At 41.4% G+C, this 18,974-nt stretch overlaps 2 protein-coding genes across 2 annotated transcripts; one reads left to right on the top strand and one right to left on the bottom strand.

Annotated features, from left to right (window-relative positions):
• Window positions 1-1,210: 1,210 nt before the first annotated feature.
• LOC109482140 lies at window positions 1,211-12,201 on the bottom strand. Its single transcript, XM_019784841.1, has 16 exons — window positions 12,131-12,201; window positions 10,841-11,364; window positions 10,426-10,575; window positions 10,099-10,250; window positions 8,427-8,599; window positions 7,989-8,177; window positions 7,470-7,600; window positions 6,576-6,736; window positions 5,360-5,742; window positions 5,000-5,157; window positions 4,590-4,748; window positions 4,361-4,446; window positions 3,461-3,542; window positions 2,882-3,020; window positions 2,142-2,432; window positions 1,211-1,728 (listed from the first exon to the last, which is right to left on the bottom strand). Exons 1-15 carry the CDS (start codon window positions 12,174-12,176, stop codon window positions 2,287-2,289), a joined length of 2,679 nt encoding a protein of 892 aa, XP_019640400.1. The 5' UTR covers window positions 12,177-12,201; the 3' UTR covers window positions 1,211-1,728; window positions 2,142-2,286.
• Window positions 12,202-16,132: 3,931 nt separating this feature from the next.
• LOC109482148 (fibrous sheath CABYR-binding protein-like) lies at window positions 16,133-18,758 on the top strand. Its single transcript, XM_019784850.1, has 4 exons — window positions 16,133-16,462; window positions 16,639-16,732; window positions 17,077-17,243; window positions 17,457-18,758. The coding sequence occupies exons 1-4, from the start codon at window positions 16,319-16,321 to the stop codon at window positions 17,898-17,900; spliced, it is 849 nt and encodes a 282-aa protein (XP_019640409.1). The 5' UTR covers window positions 16,133-16,318; the 3' UTR covers window positions 17,901-18,758.
• Window positions 18,759-18,974: the final 216 nt, after the last annotated feature.

Here is an 18,974-nt window from a genome sequence, read left to right as displayed (position 1 = left end):
GCCTGGGTACCATCCGGATTTTCGCTACGCAACGCTACAGCTGACACTTAGCATGCATGTTTAACAGGCTTACTATAATAGTTTGTTTTAGCAGCAGAGAAGGCAGCACTCCCAAATGTGTTCTTATGGGCTGTTTTAAGTGATTTAAGAAAAAGGCTGATGAATATGATTGTTTTCAAAATTTACCAACTCTAATAGGCATGCAAGGGAAGACTGGCACCATTCAATTTGTGTGGCCTTAAATAAAGCATAAAAAGCAATAACGTTGCAAAAAAATACATTGTCTTTGCTTAAATGTCAAGCTGTTCACATGCCCCTAAATGTAAGCTAACATATTCACAGTCACATTTTGCTGCTACATGTATTCTTACCAGATATTCATTGATTTTGTGTGAAGCAAAGATGTAACATTGTTACAGTACTGTTACAGTTGTTCTATACTTGAGATTTTATGTAATAGAGATGTGCCATGGAAAGTCAATGGAAATATGATGTAATGACTTGTATGATAAACTAGAAATGAAGATGTCTGTATGAGAAAGAATATAAAGCTTGAATGGACTATTAATAAAAAGTATTTTGTGACTTTTAAGAACAGCACTGCTGTGTACTGTGACGTTTTTTATATTACTCTGACAATCTGCCTAGCACTAAACTGCGTTGAAACATTGCATCCCAAGTAGAAGCGCACATGTCCACAATGATCAAATGTAGATACATAATTTTTATTCTCAGACTCCAAAAAAATAGAAAGTTATTGATACAAATGGTGAACACCATACAGTATAATACATGTTTATGTGGCTTACAATTCCCACTGCTTTTGGCTTAAATTAGCCTGTAACACTGGCTACTATTAACCTTTATTCCTCTTCTTGCTTCCTTATCCCCACTTTTAGATATCAAAGCTTTCCTTTGTCTTACATAAGAAACATAAAGTAATTTCTGGATTTATGTACAACACTGACAAGCAGCAGATGCAGTCTATACAAGCAGCAGATGAAAAACTGAACAAACCCCAGACAACCAAGGAATTAAATTAGTGTGGCTTCCCATCTCATTAGTAGTACATAAATTTACACCATCACTCCTCCATATGGCACAATATCATATCATTAGTTCAATAAATAATTACAGGTAACATATCAACCCTTAAAAGGCTTTCTAATTAGGTCCATTCCACATAATAAGAAAATACGACTTTTGTCTAAACCCTTACATTGTACAACATTGTCCAAGTTCTTTCAAAGGCCAAGTGTTCACACAAAACATAACTGAACAATAAACATAATTGCATTCATTGGTGTTTTGAAAAGCAGTTTCATGCATCTTCAGCACAAGAGTCATGTTAAAGCTGTGCAACACACTTTTCTAATGAGATAAATAAAAATAGTCAATAGCTCCTCTATGGAGTGTTTCCACAACACCATGAAAACTATTATCAACAGCATCCATGCCACCTTTAACAAAACATCCCAGAACAATATCAAAGGTTCTAAAAATAGCTTGCAGACAAGATTGTTGTTTTACAATTTTCAAATGACTTCAACTTACATTTAACACTTCAACAGCTTGCATGGTTACAAAATGTCAGCATGGTGTCAGCAATGCTTGCACTAATAAATGATTGCCCTACATTTAGATGCAGCCCTATATATATGCACTTTGCACACTGTACAGTCAAACTTGTACTCTTGACCACCTCCATACAAGTAACGTTACCACCTGGACACAGTGGACCTCACTTGAAGACAGAAGAAAGATGTCTCGACTATGCATGATGTACAAAATGACTAATAAACTGGTGGATGTCCCAACTACTAAGTACCTAATACCAGCCCAGAAGAGAACAAGAAATAGCCACGCATTCAAGTACCAGAGTTATCAACCAAGGATTGAGGTGTTCAAGAATTCATTCTTTCCTAGAACTATCGCAGAGTGGAACTCACTGTCACCAAGTACAGTAGGGACACTGTCAATAGATAGCTTTAAACAATGTCTAGAGCTAGAAGTTCAAGGGTTAGGTGGAACAAGTCGATCGGTGTAATATAGCCAGCTGCCGCCGCGCCGCGTGCCTGCGAAGCTGGTGTGTTACGCCGAAAGGCGGTTATACCGGCTATACAGATACAGATACAGATACAGACACTTTGACCACTTTTGTTGGTCCAGCTTTATCTTCCCCATTGACTCAAGCATTAACTTAAAGAATCCTGTCTGTAAGTGACCACTTGTCTACTGTCAACACATTCCCATGAGTGGTCACTATACATGTAGAGACCACTGTGATCACAGAGTTCTCCTGGACAGAGCCTTCTGGACAGCCTGGCGAGCGTTCTCCACATCGGTGATGCTGATTGGTCGCTTCACGATGTACTGATGGATGTGGAGGAAGAACGGGATGAAGGAAAGGTACTCCACAAAGTCAATAGAGCCTGAAAAACAAACAAAGACATTTAATTCAATACTCTCAATCAAAAGAAATCTGGTGCTTGGGTGTGACCCTTAACCCACTAGAACACTGTCAAGTTGTTCTGGGAATGAAAGGCCTCCTTGCTTCTGTGCTCAGCCTACCATATTGAGGTCTTAGGACTGAAAGCACAGACTGTCAGAGTGCCAAGCTTGTAGTCGGAAGCATCTAAGAACACTCAGTCTACCAATTTACCTTAAAAGTTTGTAGTCATCTTCCAAAGTGCTACTTTTCAAATACAGAGTAGCGTACATGCCAGACTGTACTCAGGCCCAGTAGACCATTTATACCCTGCATTGTCTATGGTAAAAATAAGGCTTCTGGCCCTGTAGCTAAGGATCTACCCTGTGTATCGGCCCTGTCAACAGGCTAAATATAGAGACTAATGAGTCTGGAGTCATTTTGAGGATGTACCATTTCCATCCTTGTCCAGGACCTTGATGATGGCCCTGACCAGGTCCTTGTCTGTCCCCATCTGTGTCCCGACAGCTGCTGACAACAGCAGCATGATCTCCTCCATAGTCAGGCGCCCGTCACCGTCTGTGTCAACCACCTGCAGACGGGACAGACAGACGGGTTTCATTTTAATGTGAAACAAGACTGTTACTATGTCTGACGCTTTGTCATGCCTGGTTGGCATCCTCCATACTTTACTGCTGGATCCCTTGTTGCTGGCTAATCATGGAGGATGGTAACCAGGCTATTGCAGATGTAGAGATTGTAAGGGATATTATGTAATTCAGAGATTTCAGACTATAGAGTATCATTTTTACTGAATAAATTTTCATTAATTTCACTTATTGCATGAGTAGCAGAACATGAAATTTACTTCTGCAATCAATTTCTTCATGTATGTACCCAAATTCTTATGCAGGCTAGAGAAAAAAATTAAGAAATCAATGTTGTAACTCTTTTAGCGGTTGAGTGTTGAAACTGACAATGGCTGCATTTATTAAGCAATTGTGTAGTTTAAAAAGTGGCAGTTTGTTGTACCTGAAACATCTCCTTGTAGGCCTGTATGTGGAATGCCAGTTTGTCAAGATTCAGCTCCAGTGGGTCATTTGGGCTCAGTGTACTGCAAGAGCAACATAGAAAACTCATTAATGTTGTTGATGATCTGTTCAAGCAACAGTACCAAGTAACCATACATCTAGAAATTTTGTAACAGAGGAACACAGCACAGCACAACACAGGAATCAGCCTATTTTGATCAATTTCTCAGTGACCACACCATTTTCCATAGCCATGGGTCTTTCAGCCTAATTTGCAATTTTCCTTTGGAGTCTTTTCTTTATTGTGTATGTTACGGTTTTAAATTCAGAGGCAGTAACCTGCAATCTTGTTGAATCCTTGTTCTTCTTCTGAGAGTTCAAAAACACTTTTTGGAAAAAAGGCAATCTTGTTATTTTCTTTTTTTTAAGTATTGTGTGGCCTTTTAAAGACTGTTAGTTTCATATCACATCACTTCACTTCACACCCTGGTACCTTGTGTCCTCCCTGTCAGCAAATACATCAAGTAAGTGCATTTCACCCCTAGTGAGAAACATCAGGTACAGAAGGTTAAAGAAGACACTACTAGCGCCCTTATCACCAGCCAAGATCACAAACACCACAGACAGGTACTGTAAAGCATCCTAAGCTTCAAACTACACAATGACAGGCAAAAGAACAAATAAAGATATGTACAGGACAGATGAACTAATTTCCCTACTACCAACAACAGAGAATACAATACCATACAAATAAATGTTGTTTTGTCAGACAGAAATACTGATAGGACGGTGAAAATTGGGGTCGTATCCATTTCTGACAGATGCTATACATTTAGGAAAGGATGCTTATCTTGTGGACTTGATGAAATGGTAAGAGAGAAGAATGAGAGGATGTGCTTACGTTATTCCCCTCAGCTTGTCATTAAGAGCTGCCACTGTCACAAACTCCCGCTTGTCTATTGTTCTGTCACTGTTCAGGTCAAACACCTAAGATAGAAAAAAATACATTATTTTATGTGACTGAGTTTGTCTTGAAACAGTTTCAATAAAAACTAGCATCTTTATCAGAAATCATACTATGCACAACATCAGTCAATACTACCAGCTAGATGCGTGCGGCTCTACATTACCTTCATAAGGAGATCCAGGTCTCTCTCTTTCAAGTTCCCAAACATCCTGCTCTTCAGCATCTCCATGGTGATGACCCCTTGACCTTCGTAGTCAATCTCATCAAACTTCTTTTCAAAGATCTGCTGTTGTCTCGATGTCATGAAGGTGAACATGAATTTCTGCAGACAAAAAAATTTTACATCCAAAATTGAATTGCTATGATTGGTGCAAGTGATTTTTAGCAGTACATTAGGCTTTGGCTTACTTTTGGAATGTTTTGTAGGTGTTTTTATCGGGCTCTCTCTTTTGTACTGGTATCTTTTATGTGAGCCCTCTGTCTTTGCAGCCACCAAAAGACCTAGCAGGAGATTAAAATGATTGCACAAAATGAACTTGTAGTTTAGTATCTTGAGTGTACAGTGTATTGTACCTTAAGGAATGGGTACTTCCTTGTTGCATCATGCTCATCTGTTCCTGCTCCATCTCCTGTGTCCTCCTCCTCCAACTCCTCCTCATCATCCCGTCCTTCATGCAGCTGTCTGTAATACTCTTCTGTAGCAGCAGCCAAGTCTGCATCACCTCTACCACCTGCAGCAGGAAAGTCAGCTTTGAATTTCTCTTTTCTCTGATCTCTAATCTTGTCTAAAAACTGGTGCCTTCTTGAGTATGTTCTAGGTATGGATTTCATTAAAAATGATACTAAACAATGACAGGAATTTCCATCCAATATCTGTATTCTTAAATATTCTTTGATGTACAGGAGAAATAATGCAAGAGTGGAGGTTCTCACCTGTAGATACAGCTGCATCTGAGTCCACATAGCCACCCTCCGGTTTTCCCTTTCTCCTGAGTCCACCAATCATCGTTCTGTTGTCTTGTTTTCTCCCCCTGGTTCTCCCCTCCCCTCTGTCTCCTGACTCAGGCTGCTGAGAGTCTCCATTTTTCTCCACAGTTCTGACAGTCACATTGAATTCTCCATAACTCCTTGTGTAAGACTCTCCCTCAGCAACATTGTTACCACCCTGTTCATCATCATCATCACCATCATCATCATTCCCCCTCTGAGGAACCCATTCTCCATCTTCAAACTCTCCCTCCTGAAATTGTTCCCTCAATTGCCGCTGTGACGCTTGGTCTTCATCATCTGGATTTTCAAATTCGGTGTTGAATACACTAAAAAGAAATAGAGGAGAAACTAATCAACTCAATCAGAAGACAAATTGTTAAAGAAAACTGGTGGAGAGAAGAGCAGCTTGGAAAGTACACGATGGGTGAATGAACCAAACAATGTCATCTTGCTACGTTGATGAAGGTTAGACATCCAGGTAAACGATACTCGTAAGAAAATTCAAACTCTACTACTGGATCAGTTAACGGATTTATTTCCGGACGTTTTGAGTGACATCCATCACTCTTCTTCAGCGTCACAAATGAACAGAGAACCGATTCACTCTTATATACAAGTAACTAGAAAAACCGGTTAAACAACAAGGTCCGTAAGAAGCTTTATCATGTAAAAGAACGGTTCACTCAATGTACAGGAATTAGAACTAGAATTAGAACTTTTACATGATAAAGCTTCTTACGGACCTTGTTGTTTAACCGGTTTTTCTAGTTACTTGTATATAAGAGTGAATCGGTTCTCTGTTCATTTGTGACGCTGAAGAAGAGTGATGGATGTCACTCGAAACGTCCGGAAATAAATCCGTTAACTGATCCAGTAGTAGAGTTTGAATTTTCTTACGAATGTCATCTTGCTTTTGTTGTGATGGGTAGCATGATTTCAAAGCAAATTAACTTTTAGCACTCTTAGGCTGTTGTAGGAACAAATTTGTATCAATTACTTGAGACGTTAGATTGCTAGACTGAATTACAGCATATTGCACTTTTGTCAGTTTTTGCAGAATGGAATGGGCTGGAACAATAGCATGCCTTGCAAAAATACATGTTTTTGATGCCATTGTGAAACGGGGGTCACGGTGACGAAATGCAAAGAAATGACATACTCCTCCCTGCTGCGTGGCCGACTACTGTCACCCCGGACAATCTTTATCAGCGTTCCACTTGGCTGTGGTGTAGAGTGGCGTGAGACAGTCAGCTGGGGGCCACCTGATTCCAGCTGGGACTGGTCCTGACCGGTTTCAGCTTCTCCTGCACCAAGGACAGCCTGAAGGAATAACAACACCAAAGTCAGCACCATGGACAAGTTGGATGTGAACTCTTAGGTCGGAAAGGATTTTGCAGTGTGTAGAAATGTTTTTTTTAGCTCACACATACCTTTCATTAGTCATTTGGCATTCTTTGTCAACTTTCCTGTGACATTAATATATTTTGTTAAAAGGTAGCTCTGCTATTTTTTGCACATAAATTCATGACAATCCTTTTCTATCAGAGTCTCTCCTATGCAATTGAAATGCCCCAACATTGTGAAATGTGATATTGACAAAGAGTGCAAAGGTGCAGTCATTGTAAACCAGTTGGATGCATTAAAAACAGGTGTATGTGCACTCTAAACAAGGTTGCATAGTATTTTAAGGTACATCACATGTCAAGTGCTTGGTGCTAAATAAAAGAGTTGCCTTCTCTGTCACTGTCTTCTTCTTGCCAATCATCCTGATATAGACACAGTTCCTGAACGCCAATACAGTAGGAAGACAGTTTGATCTTCTTATGAGAATAAAAGTCAAGTTTATCGACAATGCCACCTTGCAAACACTTTCAAAACTGCAGGGCCTGCAGAACTCACCACATGTAGATGTTCTTTACCTAGCAGCTTGCTGGGATACATGAAATAAGCATATCTATTAGCTATACATACTATTATACATGTTTAGAACATGTCGACAATGAATAAACAATGCAAGACAATGAGAATCTATGTTTAAGTGGCATCCATTCACCTCTTCCTGGTCCCTCACTGACTCTGCCCCATCCTCCCCCTTCTGCCAGGCTGACACCTCCTCTGTAGGCACACCTGATGTTTCCTCTTCTTCTCCCTCCTCTCCTGGGAGGGCTACAGACTCGGCAACACCTGCGCAATAACAGTTTGTATGAAATGAGTTCAGGCAGGGCTGTTCTGGTACCCTGGTCCCTGGTGAGTGGACTGGCCCCTTGCTGTACAACTGTGTAGCCAAGGGGTTATATGTGGAGATGGGCACCTCCCTATACATGGAAATGCATTGGAAGGATTTTGATTTAACAAACTAATGCCTGTTCTAGTTGTTGATGGGAATTGGCAGTAAATAGATGAAATGTGGCAAAAACGTAAAAACAAGTTCAATTGGAAATTTAAAACAGAAATTTTCAACACAACTGTATGCTGATGTGTGCTAAAAATCATTACAGTACAAACTGAGTATCATTTGAATACTAAGAAAAATCCCAATAAATAAATAGGACAGGAGGAAAAATTCACTCACTGCCAAGGTCCTCCTGTTGACCTCTCTCCCCACCCCCTGCAGACTGGTTCTTCTCCGTGCCCCCCGGGGAACTGTTGATCTCGACGTTGAGACTGGCAGGACCGTCCTGCATGGACCCGTCCTTCAGACTCAGTCTCTCCACCTGGATGTGGATACTGTGCATCTGCTGATGCTCTGCTGTGGGAGAGGCTAGGGAGAAGAAGGTTTGTCTTTGATATGAAAATAATATTATATGACATTGTATTTCTCATACCGTATGTTTGTGCAATACCCAACATAAACCTCCTTTGTTCTAGAACCCAAAGTTTTTGATTTCAAAATGCTACAGCTGGAGGGCTCCCTCTTGAACTTTTTGATTAGTACAGCCCTTTATTTACTTATCTTGTAATAGCCCAGCTTAAGAACATTCCATTGTGAAACAAGGTTGGATCAGCTTACCTCTACTGCTAACAGGGCTGGGGTGTTTCTTGGTGCTGTTCAACTGCTCACTACCCCCCTCTGCTTCATGCCTGATGATAGGGATAGTGGCCATACCAGGCGGGTTGTCGGGGGGAGCTTGGTAGTCTTGTGGTGCCATTTCCTGGGCCCACTTATATTTTCCCATCCCACTGCAGTTAATGCAAGAAAATGTTTACAAATTAGACATTATGGATTAATTTTCTTTTCCTAAAAAAAGCTGTATACCAACAGATTGTCCTTTTAGGAAATCTGGAAATGAAAATCAACTGTGTTAGAACATTAACATAATTTGACATGAAAACTTAAAAAACTGTGGACTTTGTCCCTGCTTTTGTTTTTCTTACCTTGGCTGACTTTTCTCACTGTTTGTTGTCGTGATGACCTGTGCTTATTGACTAAATATCTCTGCACAATGCACGTCTTCTCAAACTTAGCTATCCAGAGAGCCTTAGTAATATTACACTAGTCTAGCTAGCCAATACGAAAAGCTGGGATAGGAGGAGTATGCACCTGCATGTTTAATCTTTCCTGATTCAAAATGTACAAAATGTAGTTGGTAAGTTGCCATCACATTACTATCACCATGAGTGTTATAGTTGCAGATTTTTTTTCAAAAAGAAAGACAATGGTTTCTGTATGCGTTATATGTTACAATAAAAATACTATGACAGTATCATTCCCCCTTCAGTCTCTCTCTATAAATTCCTGTATCTGATGAGAAAAACCTCCCCTGTCCCACAATGGTAAGATCCATGCCTGGATAGGCTCCAAGCTTGAGTCTATACTGAGGGAAAATTGTAGCCTGTCTCTCAGCCTGCCCTGGCACCTGAATATGTGACCTGGCCTGCAAGAATGTCTTCCTTTGTTGCCAATCAGCACTTTTAGCATGCTTTCTGCCCGGCTGTACTGGAGGCTGTTTATATTTTCCACTGAAGAGTTCAGGTTCCTGAATTCCTTCACTGTCTGCCTTTCCACTTGACTGTGCACTCAACCTGCCTGTCTGTATAAGTATGTCTATTCTTGAACTCCCTTCCTGAACCTGTCTTGCTAGCCTGTTTGCCTGTTCTATAGCCTTTATCTCTGCATCTGTCTGTTCGAAGGCCTGTTTCTCTTGCCTGCACATCTGTTCTTTGGCCTGTAACTCCTGCCTTTCTATCTGTGCCTGCAGCTTTGCAGCATATAGAGCTATCTCCTCACGTGAGCCTATGCGAGGTAGGAGTGGGTCTATAGTCCAAGCCTCTGTTCCTACGAACCTGTACTTGCTAACACAGAAAATAAAAGCTTACTTTTCATCCTTTCACTGCTAGATCAGGGTACATATCTCCCAAACATCTTCCGGAAAATTAGACCTTTTTAATTATAAAATTCAAAGCAATCCCCCATTTTGGTTCTGGGAACTCAAGCTAAATTTAATCAAATCTCATTAAACCTTCCACATGTTCAAGGCTACTCATGGCATCATGTTTCTTGTATAGTTTTGTACTAATTGTACCAGTAACCAATACTAATCATATAAACTGTCTAGTAATCATATCCCAAAGATCAAAGCTTGAAGTAAATAGATTACACAGTAAATTATGGTGCAGTAGAAAGAAGAATCCTAACGTTAATTTGTGCAGAGAACCTAACATGAAAACCAGAGCTGCTGTACCTGAGTCCCCTGCCGTAGTGCGAGGTACTGGAGCGTGCGTGGGACAGTTCTCGCAGCCGGTTCAACTCATCCTCGTCCACCTGGTACCGGTACAGCAGCGGCACATTGGACCCCATCATGTAGTACATCCGGTCTACTCTGTGGGACACAATCTGGACAAAAGGATGCAGATATAGGTTAAAAAATCAGTTCCTCAAGTTACTGGATATGATTTTGGAAACGGTAAGATGTTTCTGAGGCATCCACTACCCAATTCGTCAGTGACACTACATTGTAGATATCTCAAATGTAGATTTAATCATGAAAGCCTTAAAAAAACAGGTGTACCTCTGCTGTTCTCTTCATGACCTTGGTCCTCATCCTGGCCTTCTCCTCATCCTGCAGTCTCCTCTGCTGTTCACTCATGTTCCTGATGGGGGAGCGCGTGTCTCGCAGGTACAGGCGGGACGTCGTGGCCTGAGGGGCTGGACTGGGCGTCTAATAGGAGAACAGAAAGATTTGTTTAAAGTTAGAACTTTTGTTCCAACACAAAGACTTGTTCTCAACTACAGCTCTTGACCAGTCACTCTGGTCTTGTTCTGGACTTTGCATGGCTTCTCTGAAGTGTGACGTTAATGCTGCGTGAGGAAGACCAGAGTGACAGGGTGTTATTAAAGATTCCTTATTGTACAATTCCTGATATGTTATCCCTTCAGCAGTACCTGACCAACTACGCAAAGACTTGTGCATGTAATTTCCTCACCTCCCTGTCCTTGTACACGGGCACAGTGCGTACACCCCGCGCAGACGGCGTTCTCGATCGTGGCTGGTCCTTCTCCTGTTTGTACAGCTGTGGCAGTGGAACCTGTTTGATCTTCAGCCCTGCGCTGAAGCTCTGAGCAGCGATTGCACGTTGTCTGTTCATCTCGTCATGCAATAATGGGTACTGCATGGGGAATACTTCTTCTTCTATTACTTCTGGCTCGGGGGTGCCGGCTTGTGGTGTTGTGGGAACCATACTGCCGCTCTTTGGGGCTGTGCCAGGGAATGACTTTTCCCGCTGTAACAAGGTGGAGGATGAGGTTACCATGGGAACGAGCTGCGTTGCTATGGGCGTTGTCATGGAGAGGGCTGGGGAGGATGGAGAGCGTAAGCCTCGTCTGGTCTTTCTGGGAAAACTCATACTGCGCAGGCGGATGCCATGTCTGCTCTTGTGTTGGTCGACACTGAGAGCATTGGTTCTGGGGCCGATGATTCTGTTGTACATCAGCTCTGTTCCGTGCAAATCTGTGGAGAAACATGGAATACGATTACAAGCATTAGTACATTAAAAAGTATTTTCAGTTAACACTTAGTAGTACATGCACAAACGTTGCCAGTATGCACAAAAAGTGGAAAATACCAGTTGGTTTCTGTCAAACCTTAACACGATACATTCAATGTACGAATCTTTGAAAACTTCCTCTTACACTAACAAAACCTCTAGCAATTGACCACACAAAGCAGGAAAGCTGCCCCTCAAATGTTTGTTTAAACTAAGGGCTTACTGTGTATCCGGACTTCCATGGGCAACCTTGTAACATGCAATATAGCTGAATGTTCTCCAGTACATTAGGGATACAAACAGCTTTCACAACAAGTGATTAATGCCCAAAAGAAGTGAGCAGCAAATACATAAGGTGCCATAAGAGAATCTTTAATCATAGTCATGAATCAGAGGGTGGCATATGGTACTGGTAGTATTTTTGCCACCTGTCATTTATTGAAAAGTTTCAAGTGCTGTACTGTCTTGACTCTAAAGGCATTTCATGATAAGACCAAAACAAAAAATCATTCTTTTCTGCCATGTCTTAAACAGTCTCACTCAAACTATAATGGAACACCTGTACTGCTAATTGTTTACTTTGCTCAAGCTAAGTTGTTGTTGCCAACACGTCTACGACAACAGAACACTTACTGACAATCTAAAGGCAATTACTCGCTAGTAATCTATCAGCCTTGTTTTAAATCATAACTTAATTATGCTGATAAGATTCTTAATTTTCCAGATTACCGTAGTATGATGCTCTGATATCCTCAAACACGGGTAACCTTGCCATGTTGCTAATCCCTGCCCACACTGGTCTCCCACAGTTGAACAAATTTGCTGTAACCCTGGCGTCCGCAGTGTCCCACTGATAGTACCCTACATGTACTATTTGTCTTTTGCGGGTGGAGCGACTGTTTGTCTAATACACTTGGTAGCCCAAATGGAGTTTGAACTATGTTTCTGTGATGATTTTGGCACTCATACAAAGAGCAATGTTTTGACTGGAGGCTGAATCTAAACACAACCAAAAAAGATTACTGTAGCCCTGCATGCCTCATAAAATCTTCAAGGCCTTTTCTTCAATTCTCAGTGTCAAAGGTCCAAGTTTGCATGACTGAGGTTTAAGACCATTCAGGTATTCCTGCTTCCTTGAGATTCACTATTAATATTGTAGCTCTTTTAACAGTCACATTACATTTCAGAAGATAGATTGAAGTTCTTTTGTGAGCAAATCTGTTGTCAGAGTAAAATATTTGGTATGCTCTAAATACAAAATACAAGGGATCAAGAAAGATACTGTAACAGTTCATCTCCACACCAAATTCCTTGAAGGCTTGGTAGTTGCATTTGTCTTTCAGTCTAGTCATGCATGCTTGTGGCACAAAGGGACCCTTTCAACCTTGGAATCTAAACATGTTTTCAAGAATGCAATTATTCTGTTTGGCTGCCCAAGGGAAAACTTTGACTCAATACCAAAGAAACAACGAACACAACACAGGCTTCTGTTTTGAAAACTTAAAAAAAACTTCACAATCCATCACCTTGACAATTTTGTTTTCTTAAGTCCAAGCTATTAGGCAGGCCATAGGTAATTGGTCAGTTGGACAAGTCTGTTGAACAATGAACAAGCCACAGTCAGATTATGCCAGAGCTACCAAATGGTCTTGCCTCTTGAGGACTTGAAATATAACAGAATGTTCAACACCAAGAAATAGAAAAAGTTACAAATATTTGACAAGTAACAAGTGGCAAAGCCTTTAAAAGTTTAACTTAGTAAATTTCAGGTGAAAAAGTTTTTAAAAAATCATGTTACAGTTAACGTTATATCTGCCCATGTAAAGGCATGTGCTGGCAAGTCATGGTTTTATCTGTCTAAAGGAATTGTATCTGTTAAAATTACTAATGACAACATAACAGGATGCTGAAAGAACTGTTTTTCGTGATGCTTCTTACAAATTGCATGCTCTGTTATGATCAATAACTACATATCTTATCAGTAGTTCTTACCATTATCCATTATCAGCAACAACCCCCTACCACAGCCGATTCTGAGTACAGTACAGTACATAGTAGTTTACAGTAGAACTGGACAAACATCATTAGTCATGATTGGTGATTGATTACTCTTTTGTATGCGTATCAAATGGAGCAGAAAATCACCAAGACAACTGATTACCACGGAAAATTATCTGCACATGGGAGTCTGCAAACAAAGGATGATGAAAAGAAGATGGCTGAAAAACACTTAATGTGTTACGTGATATGGAAATATGAGAATGGTGGGCCAGTAATTGTGACAAGCTGTTGGTATTCATCTTTTCAAAATGACAACTTCTTGGTAGCCATTGCGGGATGTTAGAAAGTTAAAAAAAAGCATTATAAAGAGCAAAAAAAGGTAGTTATGGTGCAATAGTTGTATTGATTTGGATAAAGTTAAACCTCTTGCTTAAATCCATCATTAAACATGGCATCTACCCATTGTGGCAACAAAATGAAAGGAAACAATTACAGGTGATCAAAAAGGGTGTCACCTCAATTAAACAGGAATGTACAAAGACAACAAAGTATTTTCTCAGAGAAATAGTTGTCCTTTTGTACTGACTTGTTGTCACTGTATTGGACTTAAGTTTCATTCTTACGGCTAATACTGGTCTTAGAAATCAGATCATACAACTTCAATGCCATCTGCAGCCATTCACAAAGGTGGTATAATTTTCTGCATTTCACTGATCAACATGACTGCCCAGACACCACCCCAGCTCATGTTCAACATCTTCAAAGTGCTTCTGGTCCAGATTGGACGTATTAGCCTGTGCCATACAATCTCTCACTGCAAGGGGCTAATTGGACCACCCTAGGGGGGCAATCAGTCTGGCTAGTACTAGCAGTGTGATTTAGGCAAACTACAGATTATATTAAAGTCATGCCTTGACTTACAAGGGTGACTGAAGAGGTCAAGGGCTCATCAAATCTGATAGATGCACAGCAAGTGTTTTAACGTGAGAAAAATATTTTTGTACCCACTTCAGGAACATTACTTTTGGAAGAGAAGAAGAATTCTGCAAAACAACAAATAAAGATCCCAGTGGGAACACTCCAGTCCATGCAGGTAAACTGGAGCTTTTCTAGCCGGGCACCTTCTCTGGCCCCTTTTTAGGCCCATTTCTACTATTTATCCAGCCTACAAAAGGAGTCTGGTGGAGACTAGAACAAACATGCCCCAGTATATCGATGCTCCCAATGCATGAATTACACTCAGCTGATCACATTCAAACAATGCAGGCCATCACGAGAAAAAACAACTTCTACAGGCTCTCGTTCTTCCAACGTAGCATCAGGGAGTGGAATGAACTTGAGCCTGGTGCGGCGGAGGCGGGGTCTCTCACCCGGCCCAGTTCAAAATTGAACTGATGAGGACCCTGCTGCATTGAGCCACCCTAACATATCTATGTTACATAATGTACCCCGGGACCACACTATATTCAATTGTCTTATATAGTCTTGTCCTTTGCACACACACAAAATCAGTTACTTAAGTTCCCTTCCACGTTATCATTTTTCTTTCCCTGTATGTTTACATGTTCTGGGTCACTGATACTCATCGGATTAGGGTCTAAATTTGAGTGAGAACAAATGTGAGATCTTGTTCTTCTTCTTTCATTTAAGGCTTCATCATGTTGAAGATTACGCTACCTGCACTGGGGGTTGACGATTGCTTTGTTACCATTTACCATTTGGTTTCATCATGCCATTGCTCAAACAATTCTTTTTGGGGAAATGCACCGTACCAACTTCAGGGGACCACCCGCACCAGTGGCACCACTCTTTTTGGCCATTTAAAAGTTTTCAACGGCAGTCTGATTGGGTGATCAGGGCACAGTATACCAAACAGTTACAACAAAAACATTGTAACAACCACAAGTGAGGGTGGAAAGTTATCACTTTTGTTCAGACGTCAAGGGCCCTTCAGTTCCTTTCACTGTTTGTCCAGTCCCTGCACTCAGTAGCAGGTGAAAATACAAGTAAGTGGGTTCTACAAAACTCGAGTGGTGTGTCCGTCTAGTGTACATGTCAGCTCTGCTCTGTGCAAACTGAATTGACTCAGCTTCCTGAACAAAAATCAACTGGGAAACTGTTCTATATTCATATTGTAGTATTTATAGTTCAACGGCACGTGCGCCTGTGTACTGTCTTAAAAGTTAGACGTAAACACGTTGTTCAACGGCCAATGTTTTCACTCAGATCAGATTTGCCCCTCCCGCTGAGATGTGTCAAAACATGGCCTGACTCTTCTATTATGTTCCATTCAAAAGGCGTTTCTGGGGCCGTATTAGAAAATCGGAACAAAGTTTCAACGTCGCGTGGTACGGATTGTTGCCTTACCTGTTGCCATGGCTGTTGTGATCTTCAAAAATTTCCGGAATCCTTAAAACAAGCACTGAAATCGTCAAAAACTTTCAACTTCTTGAAACCAATGCTGGCTCGCCGCCATCTTGAATTTGTTTGGATGACGTCACGTTGCTAAGTGCTCTTCCGTACCATCAGGTGTTATAAAAAGGTCATAATTACTCCATTGTACATTTTGAAAATTATGACACTGAACTGACACAGCAAACCAGACCTTCCAAAGACTATGACGATTATATTGAAATTCTTTAAAGTCATTACTGACGACAAATTATATCGCACAGCCTTGTTTGTGACATTGCAAATGTCCATAAAAAAGATAACACCCCTATCCTAGTGGTAGCATCCATTTTTCGCCTGGGGCCTCACGGGAACGCGGAAGTGACACCTGCGTGAACAAACAACCACCTGTTTGGGCTAGCAACAGGTGCATAGTGTCCTACTGTACAAATATTTCTCAAAACGGGGGCAAATAAGCAAACGTAACCCGGTGCTTAGCGATCACGACCAGAACCGTAACAGAAAATGTCCGTGAGCTACGGCCCCGTGCGGTTAGCGGTGCCGCCCGGCTTCAAGTCTCTCCTCGAGGACTTAAGCCGGGAGGTCCTCCGCGAGCAGCCGGACAACATCCCGGAGTTTGCCGCCAAATATTTCGAAGGGCTCCTGAAGGTATGCACTGTTACATTATACTAATCCTTCAATTCTCCATGTAAATCCGCGTGAGTTTTTCCTCCGCTCTGTGCGTTTCATCAAGACAATGTCATTTAAGCGTTGCCAGCCCCAAGGTCAAAAACAATCAAGGCTTCATTTTTCATCGTAACATTTGTTGCGACTTTTTTTTTCAGGCCAGAGAAACCGGTGACTATCACTCGATAGAAGAACTAAGAGAGCGGGACCTTAGAGACAGAGGAGAGCCCCGAGCCGTAACAGTAGACATAGGTAAATTCAACCACTACCATGTACTTAGTGTTTATCTGCTGAAAAGTCTAGCTTATGCAAGTAAGTCTTGTACAGCTTCCAAACTATGAGTATTTCTTCCCCCTCACCAACTGTGAGAGTATATCTTTAAAAAGAAGACTTTGAAAAAGCTGGATGTTGACAAGGTACAATTTTCTTTGTAATCTTCTATCAAGACCATACATGGCCAGTAAAGCAACTTGACATTGACCATTGAGTAGTATATTTTGGGATACTATTTCAAGTGTGTTTATGACTGATATATGATACATGTAGAAGTCTCATAAACTGACAGAACTGTATTGGTTCGAACGTTCCTTTTGCAGAGCCATCAGAGCCCAGTATCAGTGAACCTCCCACAGAAGCACCTGCCAGTGAACAGCCACCTGCACCCAAAGCAGCTGAGGAAGAGGAGGAGGAGATGCCTGACTTGGATGACCCAGAAGTAGCCGATGCTGCTCTTAAGATACAGGCTGGCTTCAGGGGCTTTAAGGTAAAGGATTATGAAGTTCACATACTTATGTTTAACCATTGATTTCATTTGAACAGACAGCAGGACGGTAGTGCATCACTACATCTGGTGACTATAGTAATGAGTTACAAGGCTCCATGAAGGGTTGAGCTCCAAGCACATGAGAGTAACATTGGTTTGTAACACTGGTGGCAGTGGTGGGATCTGATTGATCATTATTTCTCTGCCCCGCAGGCGAGAAAAAGCCTTCACACTACAGAGTCCCAGCCTGAGGCACCAGCTGCAGCAGAAGAGGCGAAACCAGCAGAGACGACGGAAGATGCAGTACAGAAGGAGGGGGAAGAGGGCGCTGCTGAAGCTGCAGCAGAACAACCTGCTACAGAAGAAGCTCCCGCAGAGGAGGCTCCAGCAGAGGAAGCTCCAGCAGAGGAGACACCAGCAGAAGCAGCTCCTGCAGAGGAAGCTGCAGCAGAAGCAGCTCCAGATGAGGCCCCAGCAGAAGAAGCCCCAGCAGAGGAGGCGCCAGCAGCAGAGGAGGCTCCAGCAGCAGAGGAGGCTCCAGCAGAGGCACCTGCAGAAGAGGCTGCAGCAGAAGCCCCAGCTGAAGCAGCCCCTGCAGAAGAGACCCCAGCAGCAGAGGCCCCTGCAGAGGAAGCCCCTGCAGAAGGGGAAGCATGAGCATCCACCTTACAGACACCCATTGCTATCAGTCAGATAATATCAATTCTACTGCGATCAAATTGGAAGGGTTTAGAATCAGTCACTGCCATCACTTTCAGCAAGTCACAATTAAGTAAAGTGCGAGTATGACACTGTTCTTCAAAAGGACTGTTGTCCACAAAATTCTCCCATGAAAAAGTGCCATGTAGTAAAGTGCCCTTGAACATTTGTCCGTCCATTAAAAATCAAGTGTAAGATGCTGTTTTCTTTACTAAAAAGCCATCAATGAGTGTGACAGTGTTCTCAGTGAGAAGAACTGCCAGACCATAAAACGCTTGTGCTGAAAAGTGCCACACAGTAACATGTACAGTGAAACTTTGGCCCATTAGTGGGTAGAGTGTGAAGTGTTCAAAATGTTTGTTTTACAAAGAGCCATATACTTAGACGTGATGCTGCTAGAACTTTTAGCCATAGTTCATCATGAACAAGAGAGAATTAGAAGCTGAGTTGCTGCTGTGTCTCTGCTAGTCTATTTGTCATCTGTTTGTACACATATGCAGTATATATAAAAGTTATATATTTGTATCACAGAGAGTGCCATACACGTATAGAGCTGTTCACTGATCAGTACCATATTTTGTTTGCTGTTCCTTGAGATTTTTATCTGAAAATGCACTTAAATTATAATCTTTATGAATAATACATTTGTATGTTTGTTCATAGTATCTATTTTAGATATGTTTGAAGCCATTTATTTTGTGTTGTAGTCATTTTCTTTGTTGCAGACTTCACTGAAGCCATTAATAAAATCATGGATTGGGTCTTCCACTATCCATAGATTCTACAACTTTTACTAATAAACATGGTTACATGATATTTTGTTGTTGTCATGTGTACTTTTGGGATACATGTAGTAGCAGAACATAAACAGCAACAACACCAAAAACACCTCCTCTATGACATACTGAACTTCACAAATTAATATGTTGTAGACACTTTAAGCTATTGAATGTTATGTTGAGTAAAAACTGAAGTGCAACGCTGCAAACAAATGATCACTGCAATAAAAATAACGATCACAAGATGTCGCTT

Source organism: Branchiostoma belcheri, unplaced genomic scaffold (assembly GCF_001625305.1).
Source record: "Branchiostoma belcheri isolate BF01 breed outbred unplaced genomic scaffold, Haploidv18h27 scaffold59, whole genome shotgun sequence".
Lineage (NCBI taxonomy): Eukaryota > Metazoa > Chordata > Leptocardii > Amphioxiformes > Branchiostomatidae > Branchiostoma > Branchiostoma belcheri.
The sequence above is the reverse complement of the archived record's forward strand: the minus strand, read 5'-3'. Positions and strand labels throughout refer to the sequence as shown.

Bases quoted from the DNA above. Each gene is read 5' to 3' on its own strand.
- LOC109482140 (XM_019784841.1), bottom strand. From the start codon at position 12,176: ATGGCAAGGTTACCCGTGTTTGAGGATATCAGAGCATCATACTACG. The intron at 5,158-5,359 runs GTGAGAACCTCC...TTCCTGCTGCAG, and splicing joins AGATGCAGCTGTATCTACAG to GTGGTAGAGGTGATGCAGAC. The intron at 4,749-4,999 runs GTACAATACACT...TTTTGTCTGCAG, and splicing joins GGAAGTACCCATTCCTTAAG to AAATTCATGTTCACCTTCAT.
- LOC109482148 (XM_019784850.1), top strand. From the start codon at position 16,319: ATGTCCGTGAGCTACGGCCCCGTGCGGTTAGCGGTGCCGCCCGGCTTC. The intron at 16,733-17,076 runs GTAAATTCAACC...TTCCTTTTGCAG, and splicing joins AGCCGTAACAGTAGACATAG to AGCCATCAGAGCCCAGTATC. The intron at 17,244-17,456 runs GTAAAGGATTAT...TCTGCCCCGCAG, and splicing joins CTGGCTTCAGGGGCTTTAAG to GCGAGAAAAAGCCTTCACAC.